General features: G+C 44.6%; 1 protein-coding gene and 1 long non-coding RNA gene across 2 annotated transcripts in view; one reads left to right on the top strand and one right to left on the bottom strand.

Moving 5' to 3' along the window:
• LOC141167103 (uncharacterized) overlaps positions 1-20,392 on the bottom strand; it is a 62,758-nt gene that overhangs the window by 17,669 nt on the left and 24,697 nt on the right. The window lies entirely within an intron of this gene.
• The window catches only part of LOC141167102 (NXPE family member 3-like), a 29,266-nt gene continuing 23,855 nt past the window's right edge, over positions 14,982-20,392 (top strand). The window contains exon 1 of the mRNA XM_073654453.1: positions 14,982-15,490. Coding sequence (XP_073510554.1) covers positions 15,050-15,490 — 441 coding nt within the window. The 5' untranslated portion in view covers positions 14,982-15,049. The remainder of the gene's footprint in view (positions 15,491-20,392) is intronic.

Raw genomic sequence — 20,392 nt, 5'->3', positions numbered from 1 at the left:
GACCATGTGATATTTCAGTTTTTCTTTTTAATAAATTTGCAAAAATTTCTACATTTCTGTTTTTTTTCAGTCAAGATGGGGTGCAGAGTGCACTTTAATGAGAAAAAAAAATACTTTTTAGAATTTACCAAATGGCTGCAATGAAACAAAGAGTGAAAAATTTAAAGGGGTCTGAATACTTTCCATACCCACTGTATAGCACAAGCGATCAGACAATCACAGCTTCAAGTCCCCTAAGGGGACTGCGAAGGATGGCACCAGAGAGATCATGCAGTATCCCACCGCTGCCACCACATGTGAAGGATCCGCACCTCGCCAACCTGCCTGATGTAACTATTACGTCAGACGGATCACGTAATGGGGTCTCCCCACTTTAACCAACGTGACGTTCTGCACCCCTTGGGGACATGTAAGGTCAGATTGGTACAGTTTTACTCAGACACACCCTGTCCACATGGGCCAAGGGAGGCATGGAGAGTGAGATGATGTGGCCCACACAGTCACTGACATGGCACCACACTCGCTCACAACCCTGACAGGCTAAGAGATCCCTTTCACTAGTACCAGTGAAACAGTGCCTGGTCAGCCTGGTAGGACTGCCACTAGTTACTCGTTTGATATATGCCTGGTCTGTTAACAGGGTTATATCGAGCCAGAAACCAGCCCCGGTAGCATGGAAAGTTAAACCAAGCAACGGACGTGTGAATTTGTGGATCGAGATAAAAGAGCAGCCCAAGGTTAAATTATATATTTAATCTCCCTAAGGGCACACTAGATAATAGACTATATACACAATGGTTATACATACACAATGGTCAGATATGCAAATACAAATAGTGGTAAGACAAAAGATATAAGCAGATGTCATTTTGCGGTGTGAAGTCCAACCATGTGTGCGATGGGCCTCAGGGGCATCGGCCTCCAACTGGGTCCTAGGTCCTTCACAGCATGTTACTCGACATGACCCCCATTCGAAGTGGACCGCATGCATCAGCGCTAGAGGGAGCACATGGCTTACACTAGCTTTTATCCCCTTTTGGGTCACTCCCCTCCTGCCCTCTGGGCTGAACCTAAGTCTCCTCCCTGTACCTCTAGAAGTTAAAAATTCCATAACTCCTGTTGGGTCATAACTCATTAATGGACGGTCATAGGGAAGCGGTTCTGGTGCCATCAGATGCAGCCGGGCTCCTGCTATGCATGGAAACTAAACACAGCTTTGCTACCTGTCTTTTACTAGCTGTTCTAAGTTTCTCCCCACCCTGTGATGCCAGAACGGATTGAGACCCTGGAAGGCATTCGGTCCAGTCTGGGGATCTTGGAAATGTACACGATGTATGGCTAGGGGATACAATAAGTTCATATTCTCCTGACATACAGCAATTTAGACCGCATGGTATCCACATGGCAAGCAAGCCTTTTGCTCTCTGAGCTGGTCAAGGTGTGAGATCTGTCACTCACAGCCCTTTGACTCTCCACGCCTCCCTGCTGCTGATAGCTGTTCTGTTACAACTGCATACTGAAGGGGTTTTTATAATCCCATGATAAATAGGATACAAGTGATTGACATGGAATTATATCTTCAATATTCTTCACGGGGACTATTAAATACAGTAAAAAGTGAGGAAAAGGTTTATAAAAATATGAAAAAAATAAAACACAAAAGTTCAAATCACCCCCATTTAGCCCCATTAAAAATAAAACAATTAAAAAAAAATGAAAATACACATATTTAGAATCGTTTGTAAAAGTCCGATCTATCCAAATATAAAATAAATTAGTCAGATTGGTAAACGGCATAATGGAAAAAAATCAAGAATTATGGGTTTTTGGCTGCTGTAACATTACAATAAAATGCAATAAGAGGCAAGCAACACATCATATCTACCCCAAAATTGTATCAGTACAAATATCAAAAAATTACCCCTCACTCAGCCCCATATTCCAAAAAAATTAAATCTTACGGGTCTTGGAAAATGGCACTTGAATAAAGAAAACTGTACTTTTGGTATCTGCGTACTCGCACTGACCTATTACCAGGTCAGTTTTACATTACCATTACATGGTAAATAAAAAACTCAAAAAAAAAAATAGTAGAAATGCACTTTTTTTGCAATTTCATACCAATTGGATTTTTTTCCAACTTTTCAATACATCACATGATAAAATGAATGATGTCATTCAAAAGTACAACTCGTCCCCCTGGGGGGGATTACCACAGGATCCATAGGTGCAGGGGGAGATGTACGCTTGGGTACACACGACACCTTCCACCCCAGGTCTGAGGGGAGGAGTCAGTTTCCAGGGAGACAGCAAAGCGGCAGTTAGTCTTGAGACTGGTGAAGGAGGGGACACCGAGAGCTGTTGGCCGAGGACCAGTTAAGCCCTGAACTAGGAAACTGGACTGAGTTGTGAAGCGCCCTAGAGAGGGGGACGGAGGCTAGAAGGAGAAAGAAAGAGATAAAACTATGATCCCTTTAGCTCACCCGGACACCGGAGTCCAAGATTGCTATTAATTCAGGAATAGCATAGAAAACCCAGACAGATCAGGAGGATCTACTCCCCCTGAAGAAGAAGGGAAAAGAGTTGCCAAACTTGACCAAGTATAGGACCAGGGGCCCAGAAAGAGAATTGGTAGCCCCAAGGAAAGGTCCTCATTGTCAGTTGTGGAGAAGGACCCCAAAGAAAGTAAAAGGTGGCAGGTTCAGCTTAAGGCAGGACTGATCCCAAACAACGCACACATTGTTAGAGGAGGCCTCACAAATCTCCAGAGTGAATATCTCTACCTGTACCGAAAACCTGGTTACCCTCCAGAACTGTACTTCTACCGGACATCAGTAAAAGAAAGGTACTGAAACAAAGACTTAATGAGCGTGTGTCCCTACTTTGACATTACTACCTATAGAGTTCGTACAAGCCGTATGCCGATCACCTCAGCAACCATACACAGCGCTGGTAACCGATTTTACCAGTTACCACAGGAGGAGTCAGGACACAATACTCCCATCATCCTCACCCCCATCCCTTTACTGACGGTCCAGGGCACGGAACCGGGAACCGACCAACCGTGATCCCCACAGAAGTAACCCATCCATCCCGGTATCTGAGTACCGCTACCCCTGTCGACCAAATCACCCTCATACGGCGATATTGACAGAAAAAAGTTATAGGTCTTGGAAGAATGGGATGAAAACACTAAAACTAAAAAAAAGTTAAATCGTCTGGGTGTTAAGGGGTTAATAAGACATAGCACAGACAGATTTCTCACTTTGCAAAAAAGGCAAAAATATTATCCCTCATAGTGTTTTGTTATTAGGTTAATTGTACTGTGCAAAACACTGACTGACTGTTTTGCTGTCAAAGGTAACATCATCCTGCTGTGACTGAGACAAGTGATATGCCATATATTCCATAATACCCTCCATTTCCTCCCCATTAACATGCTTGCCAGAGGCAAAGGAGGCCAATTGTGACTTGTATTTCTTCTACTGCTCAGATGGTTGGTGCCAGTGTTGGTGGTGCTTCTACTAGCTGCCCCTACATTATTAGCCAATATATGAGTTATTTCCTTTTAGACTACCTAGTCTATTGCCATTGCCACTTTTCCTTTTCCCATACATTTTATACAACAATATAATTAACTTTTGATGATCTTTGCAACCCCAATTATTAGACCCTTGCCAAAATTGATGCAGTGAGAAATGATAGATTAGTAGGTATATGTACAGAAAGCAAAATGTGTCATCAGGTAGCAGTATAGCTGTGGTGTGTATGGTTGTCAAATCTTACTATTTTTTCAACATAATTCAAACTCTTTCCAAAGATGATAAAATAAGAAATGCTAGGTAGGTACGCAGGTAGATAGGCACATGTAATTTCACAGCATAAATATGGTCTTTTTAGTACAAGCATAAATAAGAAACAATCACCGGCCACCTTTGCACTTTTTAGATATCATAAAAATTAACTTTTATTAATAATTCAAAAAATACCATATACTGTATGTACATAAAGACTAACACCAAAAACTAAAAAAAAATATATCTCAGGGGGATAATACCTATTGAGACACTCAACTTTTCCCTACCTTGCAGCGGAGGTTGGCACCCTAGACCTGCCCACATGGCGCCCACGCTCACCCTGTCACAGCCTATATGACCAAAAGACTAAGGAATACGAACATGCATACAGTACAGACCAAAAGTTTGGGCACACCTTCTCATTTAAAGATTTTTCTGTATTTTCATGACTATGAAAATTGTACATTCACACTGAAGGCATCAAAACTATGAATTAACACATGTGGAATTATATACTTAACAAAAAAGGGTAAAACAACTGAAAATATGTCTTATATTCTAGGTTCTTCAAAGTAGCCACCTTTTGCTTTGATGACTGCTTTGCACACTCTTGGCATTCTCTTGATGAGTTTCAAGAGGTAGTCACCGGAAATGGTCTTCCAACAATCTTGAAGGAGTTCCCAGAGATGCTTAGCACTTGTTGGCCCTTTTGCCTTCATTCTGCGGTCCAGCTCACCCCAAACCATCTCGATTGGGTTCAGGTCTGGTGACTGTGGAGGCCAGAACTACCCTGACTGGCGGCGCCTCTGACCTCCAGCCGCGACCAATCAGCGATTTTGGCGCCAAATTTAAACACCGCTTAGCTGATTGGTCGCGGTCGCCTGTCGCGACAATCAGCATTATTGGTTGCCAAATTTAAACACCGCTCTGCTGATTGGTCACGACCGCCAGCCGCGACCAATCAACGAGATAGGCGCCAAATTTAAACACCGCTCTGCTGATTGGTCGCGGTTGCCGGCCGCGACAAATCAGCGATATTGGCACCAAATTTAAACACCCCTCTGCTGATTGGTCGCGACCGCCGGCCGCGACCAATCTGCATTATTGGCGCCAAATTTAAACACCGCTCTGCTGATTGGTCGCGACCGCCGGCCCCGACTAGTGTTGAGCATTCCGATACTGAAATACCGGGTATCGGCCGATATTCGCGGTATCGGAATTATGATACTTAATTCCGATACTTTTACAATATCGAATACCGGAATCGGAAGTTCCCATAATGCCTGCGCTCTGCAGTGTCTCTGAAGGATGACAAGCTGGATGGCGGCACTCAGCTGAGATCCAGCCTGTCATCAGAATGCCATCCCAGCGTGGGAGAATTCTCCTGATTGTTTAAAAGCCGGCGCGCGGTAAAAAGCCGCCGGCTTTTAAACAATCACACAGCCCCATACTGCTTCCCCGCAGCCTTCCACCCCTATCCTCCCCTCCCCTCGCCACCTCCCATCCCGATCGTAAGTTAGGACCGGGCGGGGAGCGCAGCACCAAGGAGCGGGGAGCGAAAGACCCGGGCGGGGAAGCCGGCAGTGAAAAGACTTCACCGCCGGCTTTCCCGTTCTGTGCTGCGCTTTCCCGCCGGTTATTTCAAATGAACAGCTGAGGTATCAGGTGATGCCGATCAGCTGTTCATTTGAAGTCGCCGCGGTGCCCTCAGAGGGTTCATGTGAGTTCATGCTTGACTGCATTGCATGAACTCACATGAACTTTCCCACGGTTGCACAGGTCAGCCTCACCTCCCAGACTCGTCATGATTGGTGTGTGTGGGTGTCTGTGCGATGTGTGCGGGTGTGCGCGATGTGTGCGGGTGTGCGCGGTGTCTGTGCGATGTGTGCGGGTGTGCGCGATGTCTGCGGGTGTGCGCGGTGTCTGTGCGATGTCTGCGGGTGTGTGCGGTGTCTGTGCGATGTCTGCGGGTGTGCGCGGTGTGTGTGCGATGTCTGCGAGTGTGTGCTATGTCTGTGGGTGTGTGCGCGGTGTCTGTGCGATGTGTGCGGGTGTGTGCGTGCAGGCAGACATAGGCCGATGTGACACTACTACTCCCATCGGCCTATGTCTGTCCCCCGTCCACTCGTGCCAGCAGGATCAGCTCGATGGGAGCAGTAGTTCCCATCAGCCTGATCCTGCTATTTAAATTGCCCTACTGTGTCCCCAATAAATTTTAAATACATGTCATTGGTGGCCAGTGGTTACCTACAATAAATTAGTTCATACATTACCTGTCCCCGCCGATCGCCACCTAAAATAAAGTAAAAAATAAAAAACTACACCTATACTCACCTAGACACCTAATTCCCCGAAGCCATCAATCTCCTGTAATAAAATATAAAATAATAAACCACAACCTTATCCTTACCCCTCCGTAGTAGTCCACGAGTGTCCCACGATGATCTCCAGTTCAGAGCGGCCACATAGAATGTGACCGCTCTGAACCGCTGCCGCCGCTAGAATGATGGGGCCGTAAAGCAGCCCCGTCATTGCATAAGCGGGTTCGCCGGAGTTCAGGCAGCGCTGCTCCGGTTAGCTCCTTTACGGCCCTGCTGTATCGTGAGAAATTCCCACGGTACAGCAGTGCCGTAAAGGAGGTCTCCGGAGCTGCGCTGCCTGAATGCACTCCGGTGACCTCAGTCAGGGGCTCCCGCTGCCGGGAGCGGACGTGTTCCCGGCAGCGTGAGCTTACAGCAGCCATGCACAGCTGTCACCATCTCCAGATGTGACAGCTGTGCATGGGAGATCAGCGCAGGAACGTGGACAGGTAACTATTTTTTTTTAGTAAACTAAGAATTAAATAAAATGGTGTGTTTTATTTCAAATAAATTATTTTTTTCTGGGTGTAGTGTGTGTTTTTTCTTTTTAACACTTTGTAGGTTAGTAATGGGGGTGTCTTATAGACGCCCATCATTACTAACCTGGGCTTCATGGCAGCTGGCGCTGACATGAACCCCAGCCCTATTACCCCCTGCCACCGCACCAGGGCAGCGTGGAAGAGCGAGGCTAAGTGCCAGAATTGGTGCATCCTATGGATGCGCCATTTCTGGGGTGGCTGACGGCTGGTGTTTCTAGCCTGGGAGGGGGCCAATATTCATGGCTCCCTGCCTGGGCTATTAATATCAGCCCCCAGCTGTCTGCCTAGCCTTTGTTAGCTATTAAAATAGGGGGGACCCCACGTCATTTTTTTGGGGGGTCCCCCATTTTAATAGCTAGTAAAGGCTAGGTATTCAGCTGGGGGCTGATATTTGTAGTCTGGGAAGCTCCGTGGGTATTACCCCCTTCCCAGGCTTCAAACATCTTCCCCAGCCATCTGCTTAACCTCCGCTAGAGACTAAAATTATGGGGGATCCCACGCCAATTTTTTTTTTAAATAAATCCTTTATTTTAACACTAAATGACATTTGAGGAGTTAATAAAGATGCAGTCCCTAAATTATTATTTCTTTTTTAATTAATTTTTCCCAAAAATTTTGACGTGGGCTTTGCCATATTTTTGTATGCCAGCCAGGTACAGCATCCAGCTTCTATGAACGCGCCATTTTCCGGGGCGGTTGCGGACTGCAATTTGCAGCGGGTGGGGCCCAGAAAGCTTGGGCCTCCCTGCGCTGCGGATTCCAGCCCCCAGCTGCCTAGTTGTACCTGGCTGGACACAAAAATAGGGCGAAGCTCCACGTATTTTTTTTTAAATTATTTCATGAAATTCATGAAATAATTAAGAAAAAAAGGGCTTCCCTATATTGTTGTGTCCGGCCAGGTACAAATAGGCAGCTGGTGGTTGGGGGCAGCCCGTTCCTGCCTGCTGTACCTGGCTGGACACAAATATAGTGCAAAGCCCCACGTCAATTTTTTTTAAATTATTTCAGGAAATTCATGAAATAATTGAAAAAAAAAATACGTGGAGCTTCGCCCTATTTTTGTGTCCAGCCAGGTACAACTAGGCAGCTGGGGGCTGGAATCCGCAGCGCAGGGAGGCCCAAGCTTTCTGGGCCCCACCCGCTGCAAATTGCAGTCCGCAGCCGCCCCGGAAAATGGCGCGTTCATAGAAGTGCCATCTTCTGGCGCTGTACCCAACTCATCCAGGGCCCTGGTGCGGTGGCTCACTGGGTAATAAAGGGGTTAAGGCCAGCTTGGCATTATCAGCTGGCCCTAAGCCCGAAATTCATGGGGTCACGCCAATATTAGACATGACCACCATGAATTTCTAGTAAAGTATTTAAAAAAAACACAACACCCAGAATAAAGTTCTTTAATTGAAATAAACACACAATTCTTTATTGTTCTAAATTAAACTATACTTACCATCACGCCCATTCCAGCTGAAGCCAACGATCTCCTGCAATAAAAGAAAAATAATAAACCAACCTCATCCTTACCTTCCCATGGATCCCACGACAGCTTCAGCTCTGCTACATCGAGATGACAGGCTGGTCCGCAGCAGAACGCTGCCATCCAGCCTGTCATCCCGCAGACACTGAGAAGCGCAGGCATGCTTGCGCTCCTCAGTGTCTCTCTGTGACGGCATAAAGATGAGCCGAGTTCATGTCCAATGAACTCAGCTCACCTCATGTACGTCACTGACAGCGTGGGAAAATTCTCCTGCACTCAGCGCTTCAGCGTGAGAATTCTCCCACGATGTCAGTGACGTGCATGAGGTGAGCTGAGTTCATTGTCGGCTCATCTGGATGCCGTCACAGAGAGACACTGAGGAGCGCAAGCATGCCTGCGCTTCTCAGTGTCTGCGGGATGACAGGCTGGATGGCAGCGTTCTGCTGCGGTCCAGCCTATCATCTCAATGTAGCAGAGCTGGAGCTGTCGTGGGAACCATGGGAAGGTAAGGATGATGTTGCTTTATTATTTTTCTTTTATTGCAGGAGATCGTTGGCTTCAGCTGGAATTGGCGTGACGGTAAGTATGGTTTAATTTAGAACAATAAAGAATTGTGTCTTTATTTCAATTAAAGGACTTTATTCTGGGTGTTTGTGGGTTTTTTTAACTTTCACTATGGTGTTAGTAATGGGGGTGTCTTATAGACGCCTCTCCATTACTAACCTGGGCTTGATGTCAGCTGGCATTATAAGCTGACATCAACCCCAGCCCTATTATCCCACTGCCACCGCTACAGGGCAGTGGGAAGAGCGAGGCTAAGTGCCAGAATTGGCGCATCCTATGGATGCGCCATTTCTGGGGCGGCTGACGGCTGGTGTTTCTAGCCTGGGAGGGGGCCAATATTCATGGCTCCCTTCCTGGGCTATTAATATCAGCCCCCAGCTGTCTGCCTAGCCTATGATAGCTATTAAAATAGGGGGGACCCCACGTCATTTTTTTGGGGGGGTCCCCCATTTTAATAGCTAGTAAGGGCTAGGTATTCAGCTGGGGGCTGATATTAGTAGTCTGGGAAGCTCCGTGGGTATTACCCCCTTCCCAGGCTTCAAACATCTGCCCCAGCCGTCTGCTTAACCTCCGCTAGAGACTAAAATTAAGGGGAACCCCACGCCAATTTTTTTTTAAATAAATCCTTTATTTTAACACTAAATGACAAGTACAGTAATCAACACTATCACTGTACTTCATATATATGTGACTGACATGTTTCTATCTATCTAATCTATGTATGATTCTCTATTCCTTCTATTCTAAATTGTCGGGTACAGATGCTGAATTGCCGGCCGGCTTTCTTAAAGAGACGGTGCACGAAAACACTATTATTTTTTTAAATAAATCCTTTACACTAAATGACAAGTACAGTAAGCAACACTGTCACTGTACTTCTTATATATGTGACTGACATGTTTCTATCTATCTAATCTATGTGTGAAGCTCTATTCTTTCTGTTGTAAATTGTCGGGTACCGGTGTATGCCGCTGATGAATTGCCGGCTTTTCGCATAATACATTCTACATTATTCTTAGTTGTTTTACTTCATGTAGAATTAACCTACAAGGAAAGAAAGGGTTTATTTTCATTCCGATATTAGTGTCCCATTGACTTGCATTGGTTTCCGGTATCGGAATCGGCGATATCCGATACTTTTTGAGTATCGGTCCGATCCAATCCGATACAATATTTCCTGATATCGGAAGGTATCGCTCAACACTAGCCCCGACCAATCAGCGAGATTGGCGCCAAATTTAAACACCGCTCTGCTGATTGGTCACGACCGCCGGCCCCGACCAATCAGCGAGATTGGCGCCAAATTTAAACACCGCTCTGCTGATTGGTCGCGGTCGCCAACCGCGACCAATCAGCGAGATTGGCGCCAAATTTAAACACCGCTCTGCTGATTGGTCGTGGCTGGCGGCCGTGACCAATCAGCGAGATTGGTGCCAAATTTAAACAACAGTCTGCTGATTGGTCGCGACCGCCGGCCGCGACCAATCTGCATTATTGGCGCCAAATTTAAACACCGCTTTGTTGATTGGTCGCGGTCGCCGGCCGCGACCAATCTGCATTATTGACGCCAAATTTAAACACCACTCTGCTGATTGGTCGCGACCGCCAGCTGCGACCAATCAGCGATGTTGGCGTCAAATTTAAACAGCGTACTGCTGATTGCGCCCGGTCAGCCGCATACATATTCTAGAATACCTGATGCGTTAGAATCGGGCCACCATCTAGTACTATATAGATAAGGTAACTGATTCCTACTGATGAACCTTGCTCAATAGTCAGGGCTTGGTTAGGGCTAATAAAGTGTCAATAATCACAGGGAAAACATAGTAATTACTAAGCATAATCAGCATATATTACTTAAATAGACCCTAATTGGGCCCTAGACTACAGTACTAGTTGCATCATCTGATTCAAGATTGCTATCGCAGAAGAATGTTGATAGCCATTTTTTTTACTACAAAATCTTTACCAATTCATCACAATAACTGATTGTTAAACTCAATGCTGTTTAATAATACAGCACTTTCAAAGCTCATTACATAAGTCGATGCGTTTCCCGTTTTCCAAAGGTTCTTCAGGAGTGTTGGATTAGGTAATTCGCAAAAATGTAAGAAATGTATACTTAGCCGACATTAGTAGTCGTCAGGTCACACAGGATGATATCTTCTGTTCAGACACCATATGACGAGGCGCTAAGAATGCACTCGGTATGTCCCTTAAGATGATGTGCAACATTTAGGCATAGGTAGGCACATGTCCAAAAAAGCATGCGCCTACACCAGGCCACTGTATTAGTGTGGCATGTACGAACGTAAAATTGGACTAGCAAAACATCTGCGCTAAAGAAAAATTGTTTTCAACACATACACTATGTGAAGTAGACAGTCGGAGTTATATGTATGAATGATAGGTAATTTTCTTTTGTATTGTTAAAAACAATTATTCCCCTCATTCACAAAAAAATATTGCACAAGAAATGCAAAACCTAAGTAAAATTGCTTGTGACTAGCAAGGACACCATTTTACACTGATCCTGATTTCAGATTACGTTTTCCTGTGACTTGCTGATGCTTTCTAGTGCATTGAGAATGAAGGAAAAAATTGTGATTGTAATTTAAATGCAGCAGGATTGATGTCGGCTCCACCATATCACTGATCAATCACATGGATTCTGGCACTGCTGAAGGCAACTCTCCTATTTCTCTAACTATCAAACAAATCTCTGTATTATTCACATACTACTACTCTCATCTTCTTCCGTGCGCAGTTATTCAACATAAAACTGTCTTGAGTATTTGTCCTATTTTTCAGAGCTTTCTCTTCCTATCCCTATTACTGAGCTGTGACATCTTTTCACTATCATGAATTGACATAAAGTGGCTGCTGCATTCCCTGCCTTAGCTTTTATACAGGCTCTAATAGTCCTTCCTTGTATCATGTGATGTGATACCTACAAAGCATTATAAGGAAGTCTATGCGGTCATCTCCTGTGATTTGTAAAAAATTGTGAATTGGAGGCAGGCATTTTGTTTGTGATTCATGCAACTCTAATTACATATTATTCAAATTTGCTGTGACTCACGAATTTCATAAAGTTTGACTAAAATTCTATTTGCATCAAATTTGATCTTTTTTATGCAACAGGCTTTCAAAAAAAAAAAAAAAATCTTACTTATTTCAGCCATATGTCTGTATGACCAAATCAGGATTACAGAGGGGTGCTTGTAAATCCTATTCTGCCCTTTTTAAAAAAAAAACAAGTGTTCAAAAAGGAATTTTTTAAAGTTTTTTAAGTTTAATCGTGCATCACTGTGATGTAGCAGACATCCCTTTAATGGTTCAGTGTGTTTTGAATGACCATGTACCTTCCCCTTTAACTGACTGGTCACATGACCGTGACATCACACAGGTCCTTATGCACACAGTTAAGGTCCTATCTGTGAGTGTGTGTGTGTGCTGCAGTATATATAAACCCTGTGTGATTTGTGACAGGTGTGTTCCGGTGTGTAGGAGTTCCTGTGTGTTGGGAGCTCCTGTGTGGGCACCGTGTGTCAGGCACGAGGCTGTTCCCTGTGTGAGGCCTGGAGAGGCCTGGTGGACTCCGGTGGAGGTGAAGCCTGGATCCCTGTGAGAGTGTGTGGGATGCCAGTAAGCCTTGGAGTGCCACACAAGAGGCCTGGTGGACTCCGGTGGAGGTGAAGCCTGGATCCCTCTGTGAGTGTGTGGGGATTGCCAGTAAGCCTCGGAGTGCCACACAAGAGGCCTGATGGACTCCGGTGGAGGTGAAGCCTTGATCCCTGTGAGAGTGTGTGGGATGCCAGTAAGCCTTGGAGTGCCACACAAGCGTCCTGGAGGGTGAAGCTGGATATGAGATGATTAATATGCCAGTAAGCCTTGGACGGGAGTAACGGCTGGAGACCACGTGTGGTAAGCCGTGAAGCCACAGTGGTGGTGTAGGAAAGAGGACTGTTACAGCTGAAGCCGGCGAATGTAATACTCTTGTGTTATGGACATTTATATGGACATTGTGTTAGTATTACCTTGCGGAAGGCTGTAATTGGAGCCAAGTGGGCCGGTCTGCCACTTGGGCTCGTGGACTTTATGTGTCTGAACTACAGTTTATGGAGTTAATAAACAGCTGAGTTGAGAAAATACCGAGAAATATGGCTGGTGTGCACTGATTGACGCAGCGAAGCGAGTATCCCCCAGAATAATAAGTAGCGCTGCCTTACAATCACTTAACAAGTTCTTTATTTATATAAACATTTTTAAAAATTGTTTATCCAGCTCTTCCGTGCCACATTGAAACCGTTTAGGCTTCATTAATCCTTCCTTGTAAAACAGTTTATAAGAAACTTTTTTAATACAATCTTGTGGTTGAGTTGTGCTGATCATACCTCAGTAGAAGCCGGTGATGGGCAAAGCTCCCACTGCCACTGTTTATAATTAACACCTTTCGGCTGTAAGGTGTTACCTAGAAAAATAGGGGAAATAAGGGAGCGCTATCTAAGCGAAGTATTAGTGAATGTGACCAGAGTAAGGCGAGAGGAGAGTTTGCTCACTTTGTGAAGTTGTGCAAGAAGGCACAACTCTGAAATCCAGTATTAGTCCTTAGTGGTGGTGTGCTGCCAACGTGATTGCCGTGGACAATTCCTTTAGAAAGGTTCCAATGTGGAGTAATGGAAGAGACAAAAAGACAAGTTATGGGCGCTCCCATTCTATGATACCAAGGTTCCAAAAAAAAAATCGGTGTTTGGTAAAAGTATTTTATTAATAAAATATGAACCTCTGTCAAGGAGGATATTAGAAGTTATGTATTATATAAAAAACTATAATGTAAAAACACAACACGTTTCGGCTATCCAACCTTCATCAGGTTTATATTTGGTATGATCCACAAAACCTATTTATACCCTTCACTAGTATAGTATAGGCCCCCTTCCAACACTAATAAAGGGTATGAATAGGTTTGTGGATCATACCAAATATTTACCTGATGAAGGCTGGATAGCCGAATGTTTGGCTCGGCCAAGTGTCAATGTGTTTTCAAAGGTGAGATAAAGCTTTGGTAGCTGCCTACCTCCAGAAGAACAAAAGGATCGGGGGTTAAAACTCAACCTGCCCAATCCTTATGGGGGACCCCATACACACTATGGTGTCGGCCGTTAGAGTATAGGGCCTGGGAAGGATAAATACTGTTTAAAAACTTACTAGTCGGAGGGGTTGAAGCTTGTGCAAAGTAACCCAATCCTGGTTACAGCCCCTGCGAAGACAACACAGACCTAAAATAGAAGGTTACACAAATGTTGACTATTTTGTTGGTTTGGTTAATTTTACAACTTTATAGGATTGACCAGAACTAAGATATTGATGACCCAGCCTTCGAATATTAGATTGTGGGGATCCGACATCCCATTCATCAGCTGTTACCAGATCAAGTGGTGGTGGGAAGAAGACCGTCTAAGGGGAAGGAAGGCCAGCACTCTGTACACTGTATAATGGCCATTATCAGTACCGAAACGAAGCTCGCAATCACTTCACAAAAAGCTGGTCTAATCAGCTAATCAGTGGTGTCAGACCCCAATTGATTTGATATTTAGCGACTTTCAATCAATCTGACTTTTCTCTTAATCTGCCCGATCAACACCTCCCCTGATGATCAGTCGGCCGGTGCCCTCGTACACCGTTGATATCGGTGAGTTCAGCCAACATTAATCTAATATGCATGGGGGCCTTAAGAAGTCTATGGTGCCTCTTACACTGACAGAAACCTATACGTTTTGTGTAGCACCATATCTGCAGTTGTGTTCAGTAAAGTTGGACTGTCTGGATCACATCGGTTCGGTCCTGTCTTATTTTTTTAAAGGAGAACCGCTCATGAGAGATACACCCATGGTACACATTGACGTCTGTTCTTGTTTATAAGAATATTGATTTAGCGGGACTTCAATAAAAAAAAAAAAAAATTAAATCAGGATGTGTCATTTCGCAAAGTTCAACTTTTTTCTTTACTGATGTCTGAATTCTAGTTGGCGATAATTACTTTCACATCCTGGATTCTTTAATTTTATTGGGGGCAGAAGGTGCTGCTGTAGTAAATAAAAGTGTAAGAATTTTGTTACAAGCCGATACGAATGTTGTGCTATCTATCATATTATTTCTTTATGTAAGAGAGTCTAAGAGAGTCGTAAAAATATGTATGTAAAATATTTTGGATTTTTTTGTAATTTACAATATCTTTAGTTTCATTTCAGGTTCCTTATAAGGAGTTATGTAGAAAAATATAAACCACCATTTCCTAAGAAGCAGACACCTCCTATGAGCACCCACCAAACCACAACTGTCTCTTCGCGCACTATTAACCCCAAATTCACAAAGTTTATAAGACTTATTGATTGGCCTGGACCCCCATCTCCTGTCAGACATTATAACTTCTCCACCAGTCCCAATAAATGTAATTATGATCTACTGAGTCCACGGGAAGTATATCGAATTGGGGAGAAATTGGAAGTGATCATCACAGCTCGGGATCACAATGGTCAACCAAAGCTATATGGTGGAGACTACTTCCGGGCCAAGCTCCACTCACCAGCACTTAAAGCTGGAGTGACCGGACAAGTGAAGGACTATAATAATGGAAGCTACTTGGCCACATTGCTTCTTCCATGGCCGGGGGAAGCTCAAGTACAGATCAGGCTCATTCATTCCAGTGAAGCTGTTGATGTTCTGAAGAGAAAGAGGGAAAGTCATCCAGAGAAGGTATGAGCAGCATTCATCTATCTCAGACGAGGCTGGGACTAGAGGTAGATGATGACTTAGGGCTTCACCTCACAAATGATATTAGGTGAGGGGCAGAATTTCATTTTAGAAATTAACTACAAAGAATTTGTGCACATTACTGTTTTGTCATGATTGTCCTGTGTGCAATGATCCCCAGCACAAGGACCTTTGAAGGACCTGAATAAAGAAAGTAACATGACTATTGGTGTGAAGGTCCTGAAACCAAAGGGTAGAGCAGCAAGATTTTAAAGAGTAGGAGTGTAAACTGCTGTGTGTCAGTGTATGGGGTCTGGTTTAGTGTCTGTAGTTATTTGGAGGGTCTGGTTTAGGGTCTGTGATTATTTTGGGGGGTCTTAGGTCTTTAGGAGGTTTGATGTTTATATTTATTCTTAGATTTGGTCTGAAGTCTACATCTGATGCAGGGCCTAGTCTTGTGTCTGTGGATATTTTTAGGGTCTGAGTCTGTAGTTATTCTGTTCATAAGTCTATACTCAGGGGTCTGGTCTGGGGTCTGTAATTATTTAGAGAATAACCTGAGGTCTGGGGAAATTTTGAGGGTCTGAAGTCTTTATCAGGGGGTTTGGTGTCTATATTTATTCTAGGATCTGCTGTGGAGTCCATATTTATTAAGTGGTTATGATCTGGGGTTATTAGTTATTCAGAGGGTCTAGTCTTGGATCTTTGGTTATTTTAAGGTTTTGTTTTCAATTGTGGTCTTACATCTGTAGTTAGTCTGGGATCTGGTCTGAAGTTTGTATCTAGAAGTCAGTTTTGGGGTCTGTGGATATTTTGAGGGTCTGGAATCTGTGTTTTATCAGAGAGTCTGGAGTCCATATTTATTCTGGCATCCAGTCTAGAGTTGTTCAAGGTATGTGGTTCTTTTGGGGGTCAGGGGTCTGAGGATTGATTTATTCTTAGATCTAGTCTGGAGTTTGACATTTTAAAGTCTTGATTTTTGGGCTGAGGAGACTTGACATTTTTTCAAGGTCTGTACTTGTTTTGGGGTCTGGGATGGATTGTATTGATATTTGGGTCTCTATTCATTTTGTGGTGTGATAATGAAGTCATAAGTGTTAGTTTGCTGATCACATGTTAAAAAGATCGCACAAACGATCATTCACAAGAAAACCCTCACAATTACCAAAACAAATTGAAGGGGCGCCAATTTTCTATATTGCTGATCGGCCCTCGTATTGAGCTCCTTTAAAAGGACAGTCAAAAGTATATGAACCCTCATAGTGCTCTTACACAAGGGTGCTCTTCTATGTCTGCTTCTGCCCTATAAAATGCTTGTAGAACTTAATAGGGTAAATTTAGGGAGATTTTCTTCATGAGACAGCCCCTTTAAGAGTGTATTTTTTCCTACTGGTCCCTTTAGATATGAAAACAATCAGTCGATACCATTACGCCCATGAAACAACCTGTATGGTGTTGTTGACACCCTATATAAGATCTCCTCCCCTACTTGGCATTCATAGAGATATTAGGCGTCTGAGCAAGATGAGACAATGGATCGAAGAAGAAATGGATCAAGAATTGCTGGATCCAAAAGGTCCAAACCCAATATGTTGGCTAAATGGATCATGTGGAGTAGATAAGTGGTGTTCTGTCTGTTTCATCTCCGTTGGTCTTGTGTCAAACATCTTATTGACCCACTAGGCCTCATTTTTCAAAACTGTCTATGTTACCCATGGCAACCAATCACAGAGCAGGTTTTATTTTTCCAGAGTTGCTTCAATGCAAAAGGACCAAGTGTCATAAATTTACAGGTCTCGGTCCTGGGCCTAAAACCCGTACCATTGTAAATTTAAGACATAGAGTTGAAGCTTCTGCACAAGCTAGCAGGAACAGGTCTAGTTCCCGGGTGTCAGATACAACCAGGGACCCTGGGGAGAAGACAGAAATGGTTCATTACCACGTCTGCCTTTTATTTAACCAGCTAAAAAGAGCTGCTGCTTCTGTTGGAGTCCTACATGACCACCCTAATTTAAGACCTGGTGATCACATGATTGGTGGCTCTCTGTCCAGAACAGCATGTCCAGAGCCGGTCTGTTAGTGATGTCTGGGCAAAGCAGGGTGCTGTTTTCCCTTGTAACTTGGACTCCTATGGATATACCCTTTACATTTGAAAAAATTAACAATGAATTGAAGTAAATTAATGAAAGCAAAAACAAAATTATATATATAACAGGAAAAGTAAAACATAACGTATTGCACAGTCCTTGTTGCTACAGGTAACCGCCCGATCCAGGAGCGAAACAACCCAAGGTTTAGCTTTCCTTAACATGAACACCACATCTCCAGAGCTTGTGCGTCCAGGCCACCCCACCCCAAATGCTCTAAAAGGCTGTGAATTTATCCTCTAACCTCCTTCCTCTCTACTGGTGTTTAATCACCCTAACACAAAACATGGCTGATTAGCCCCTCTCTACACTTCGTGTGCTGGAACATTTTTTCTATCTTTATATTACTGGAGCATCTCAATGCTACACATCTTTCCTCCAGTACTTTGCCAGTGACCTCGTTATATACCCCTCCTCTGCCCAAAGCCGTAAGTTTTGGCACTTTCAGTCACCAAATAGGGAAGTCTAAACAGGGCATCTGTGTTTCCGTGCAGCTTCCCAGGCCTGTGTTCCGCATGAAAGTTGAAGTCGTGTAGAGTTTCAACTCTTGGAAGGCCATCTCTGCTTCAAGAGATCATTTAGCCATCACCGACTTAAGAAGGTGGGTCAGGCTATCATGGCGAAATTTGGGATACACCGCTCATAGTATCCCACCATCCCCAGAAATGACATCACCTACTCCTTGAAATCGGTTTTGGCCAATTTTTGACTGCCTCTACCTTATTCACTTGTAGTTTTACTTTGTTTCTTACGATGATGAAGCCAAGGTATTTTCACTTCTTTTTTCTGATGGCACACTTCTTTGGGTTTATTGTAAACCCCACTTTCCTCAGAGTATCCAGCACGGCCTGGATCTACTGCAGATGACTTCCCCAATCTGTGCTGAATATCACAATATCATCGAGGTAAGCTGCGGTGTACTTCTTGTGAGGGGCTAAGATCCGGTCCATGGCCCTCCAGAATGTAGCTGGAGCTCCTTGCAGCCCGAATGGAATTCTGATATACTGGAAGCAACCGTCAGTTGGTAGTAACCTTTCATTAGGTCCAGGGTGGTGATGTATCTGGCTGATCTTTTGTGAGATCATAAATTTGAGGCATTGGATATGCATCACATTTGGACATCACATATAGTTTCCTGTGGTTGTTGCAAAAATGCGACTCTCCCCCAGGTATCCACACATTTAGTTCAGTCAGGATTTCATGTTCAACCACCTGGCAACTCTGAGAAAAGGTCCCCTTCTGGCTTGTCCAGCCTACATCGAGGTTCTACGGGATCCCTCTGTTGCCCTGCCTTGGTGGATATTGGCATGAGAGGATTTTGGAAGTGAGAGGTGGCAGCGGTTAACTGGCAGTTGGTACAGGACTTGCAATATCTTAGGATTTTTCGGTGACATCCGGGCCAATAGAACCTTTGCATGACTCGTTCTTAAGTTTTGTCCACCTCCAGATGGCCACCTAAGACATGTGAATGGGCTCTGTCCAACACCCTTTGTCTATAGGGTCCTGGTACCAATAACTGCTGCACTATCTCCTCCCTCACCTTATTAATTTAATAGAATAAGTCTCCACTCAACATAAAATAGGGAAACCTGGTGTTATGCCCCGACTCCTGTGCTATGCCGTTTATGACGGTAACCTTATTGCATGCTTCTTTTAGCGATAGATCCCTGTGTTGGGTGAACCCAAAATTTTCTCTGGTCACCCCTGTCTTAGGAATGTGTGCCTTCGGGATACTACCTTCTTCTCTTCCCCCAATACACAGAAGGGAAACCCGTCAGACTCTGGGGTTGATGAGACTTTTTAGGGTCAACCCGTTTCTTATCTGAGCAGTCGAGGTCCCCACCCCTCCCCTACAAGTCCCAAAACAACACAAAGTCCCAGCCTATGATCACTGGGTGCAACAAATCTGGGACCACACCGTCCTCATGGGACTCAGTACCTTGGGCTGTCTGAATGACCACAGATAGTCTTTATTATCCCCATGAATGCAGTGGACACCAGCCTTCTTCCCAGGGATCAAATGGAGAGAGAGCGTGGCCCTCACGAGAGTCACCAAACTCCCTGAATCTAGTAATCCAGTCATTTGCAGGCCATTCACTTTTACAGGACAAGCTTGGGGCCCCTTGCCAGGTGGACAGTCCAATTTGAAAGCTGGATATGAATAGATTATGATCATTTTGCGCACCGTGGACAAAAGAACATCAAGATATCTGGAGATGGACTTGTAACCTTAAGATTGTTGATATTTGTTATGCCCACCAGTGGCACACGTGGATTTGTGGACCCACTGTGCCATGGACCGGGCCTACCCTAAAGCAGCTACCTTGGTGTTCACTGGAGACTCTAGTGATGAAGTCAGGCTTGTGCGGCAGGTATTTGCCAAGTACCACTCCAGGGTGGTGTCCGGCAGTAGCTTCTGACCCCAGGGGTCAGGTGAGCTGACACTGATTAGGGCTCCATTCAGACTCAGCAAGTACAGTCCAGGATCACAGATATGGAGACTCAGAGAACATTCAGATACTGGCCGCACCGGGACCAGGGGGCAGAAACTTCAGGGAAAGGGTTCGTCGCACTAGGACCAAGGGAAAATGTTCAGACACTCACTGGCCACTCCAGGACCAAGGGACAATGTTCAGACACTGGCCGCTCCAGGACCAGGGGATGAGGGTTCAGGCACTGGGCGCTCCAGGGGACAAGGGTTCAGGCACTGGTCTCTCCAGGATGGGGATTCAAGCACTGAATGCTTTGGGACCAGGGG

The sequence above is a fragment of the Phyllobates terribilis genome, unplaced genomic scaffold (assembly GCF_046119375.1).
Source record: "Phyllobates terribilis strain yellow unplaced genomic scaffold, ASM4611937v1 Scaffold_11__3_contigs__length_659146591, whole genome shotgun sequence".
In the NCBI taxonomy this organism is placed as follows: Eukaryota; Metazoa; Chordata; class Amphibia; order Anura; family Dendrobatidae; genus Phyllobates; species Phyllobates terribilis.
The sequence above is the reverse complement of the archived record's forward strand: the minus strand, read 5'-3'. Positions and strand labels throughout refer to the sequence as shown.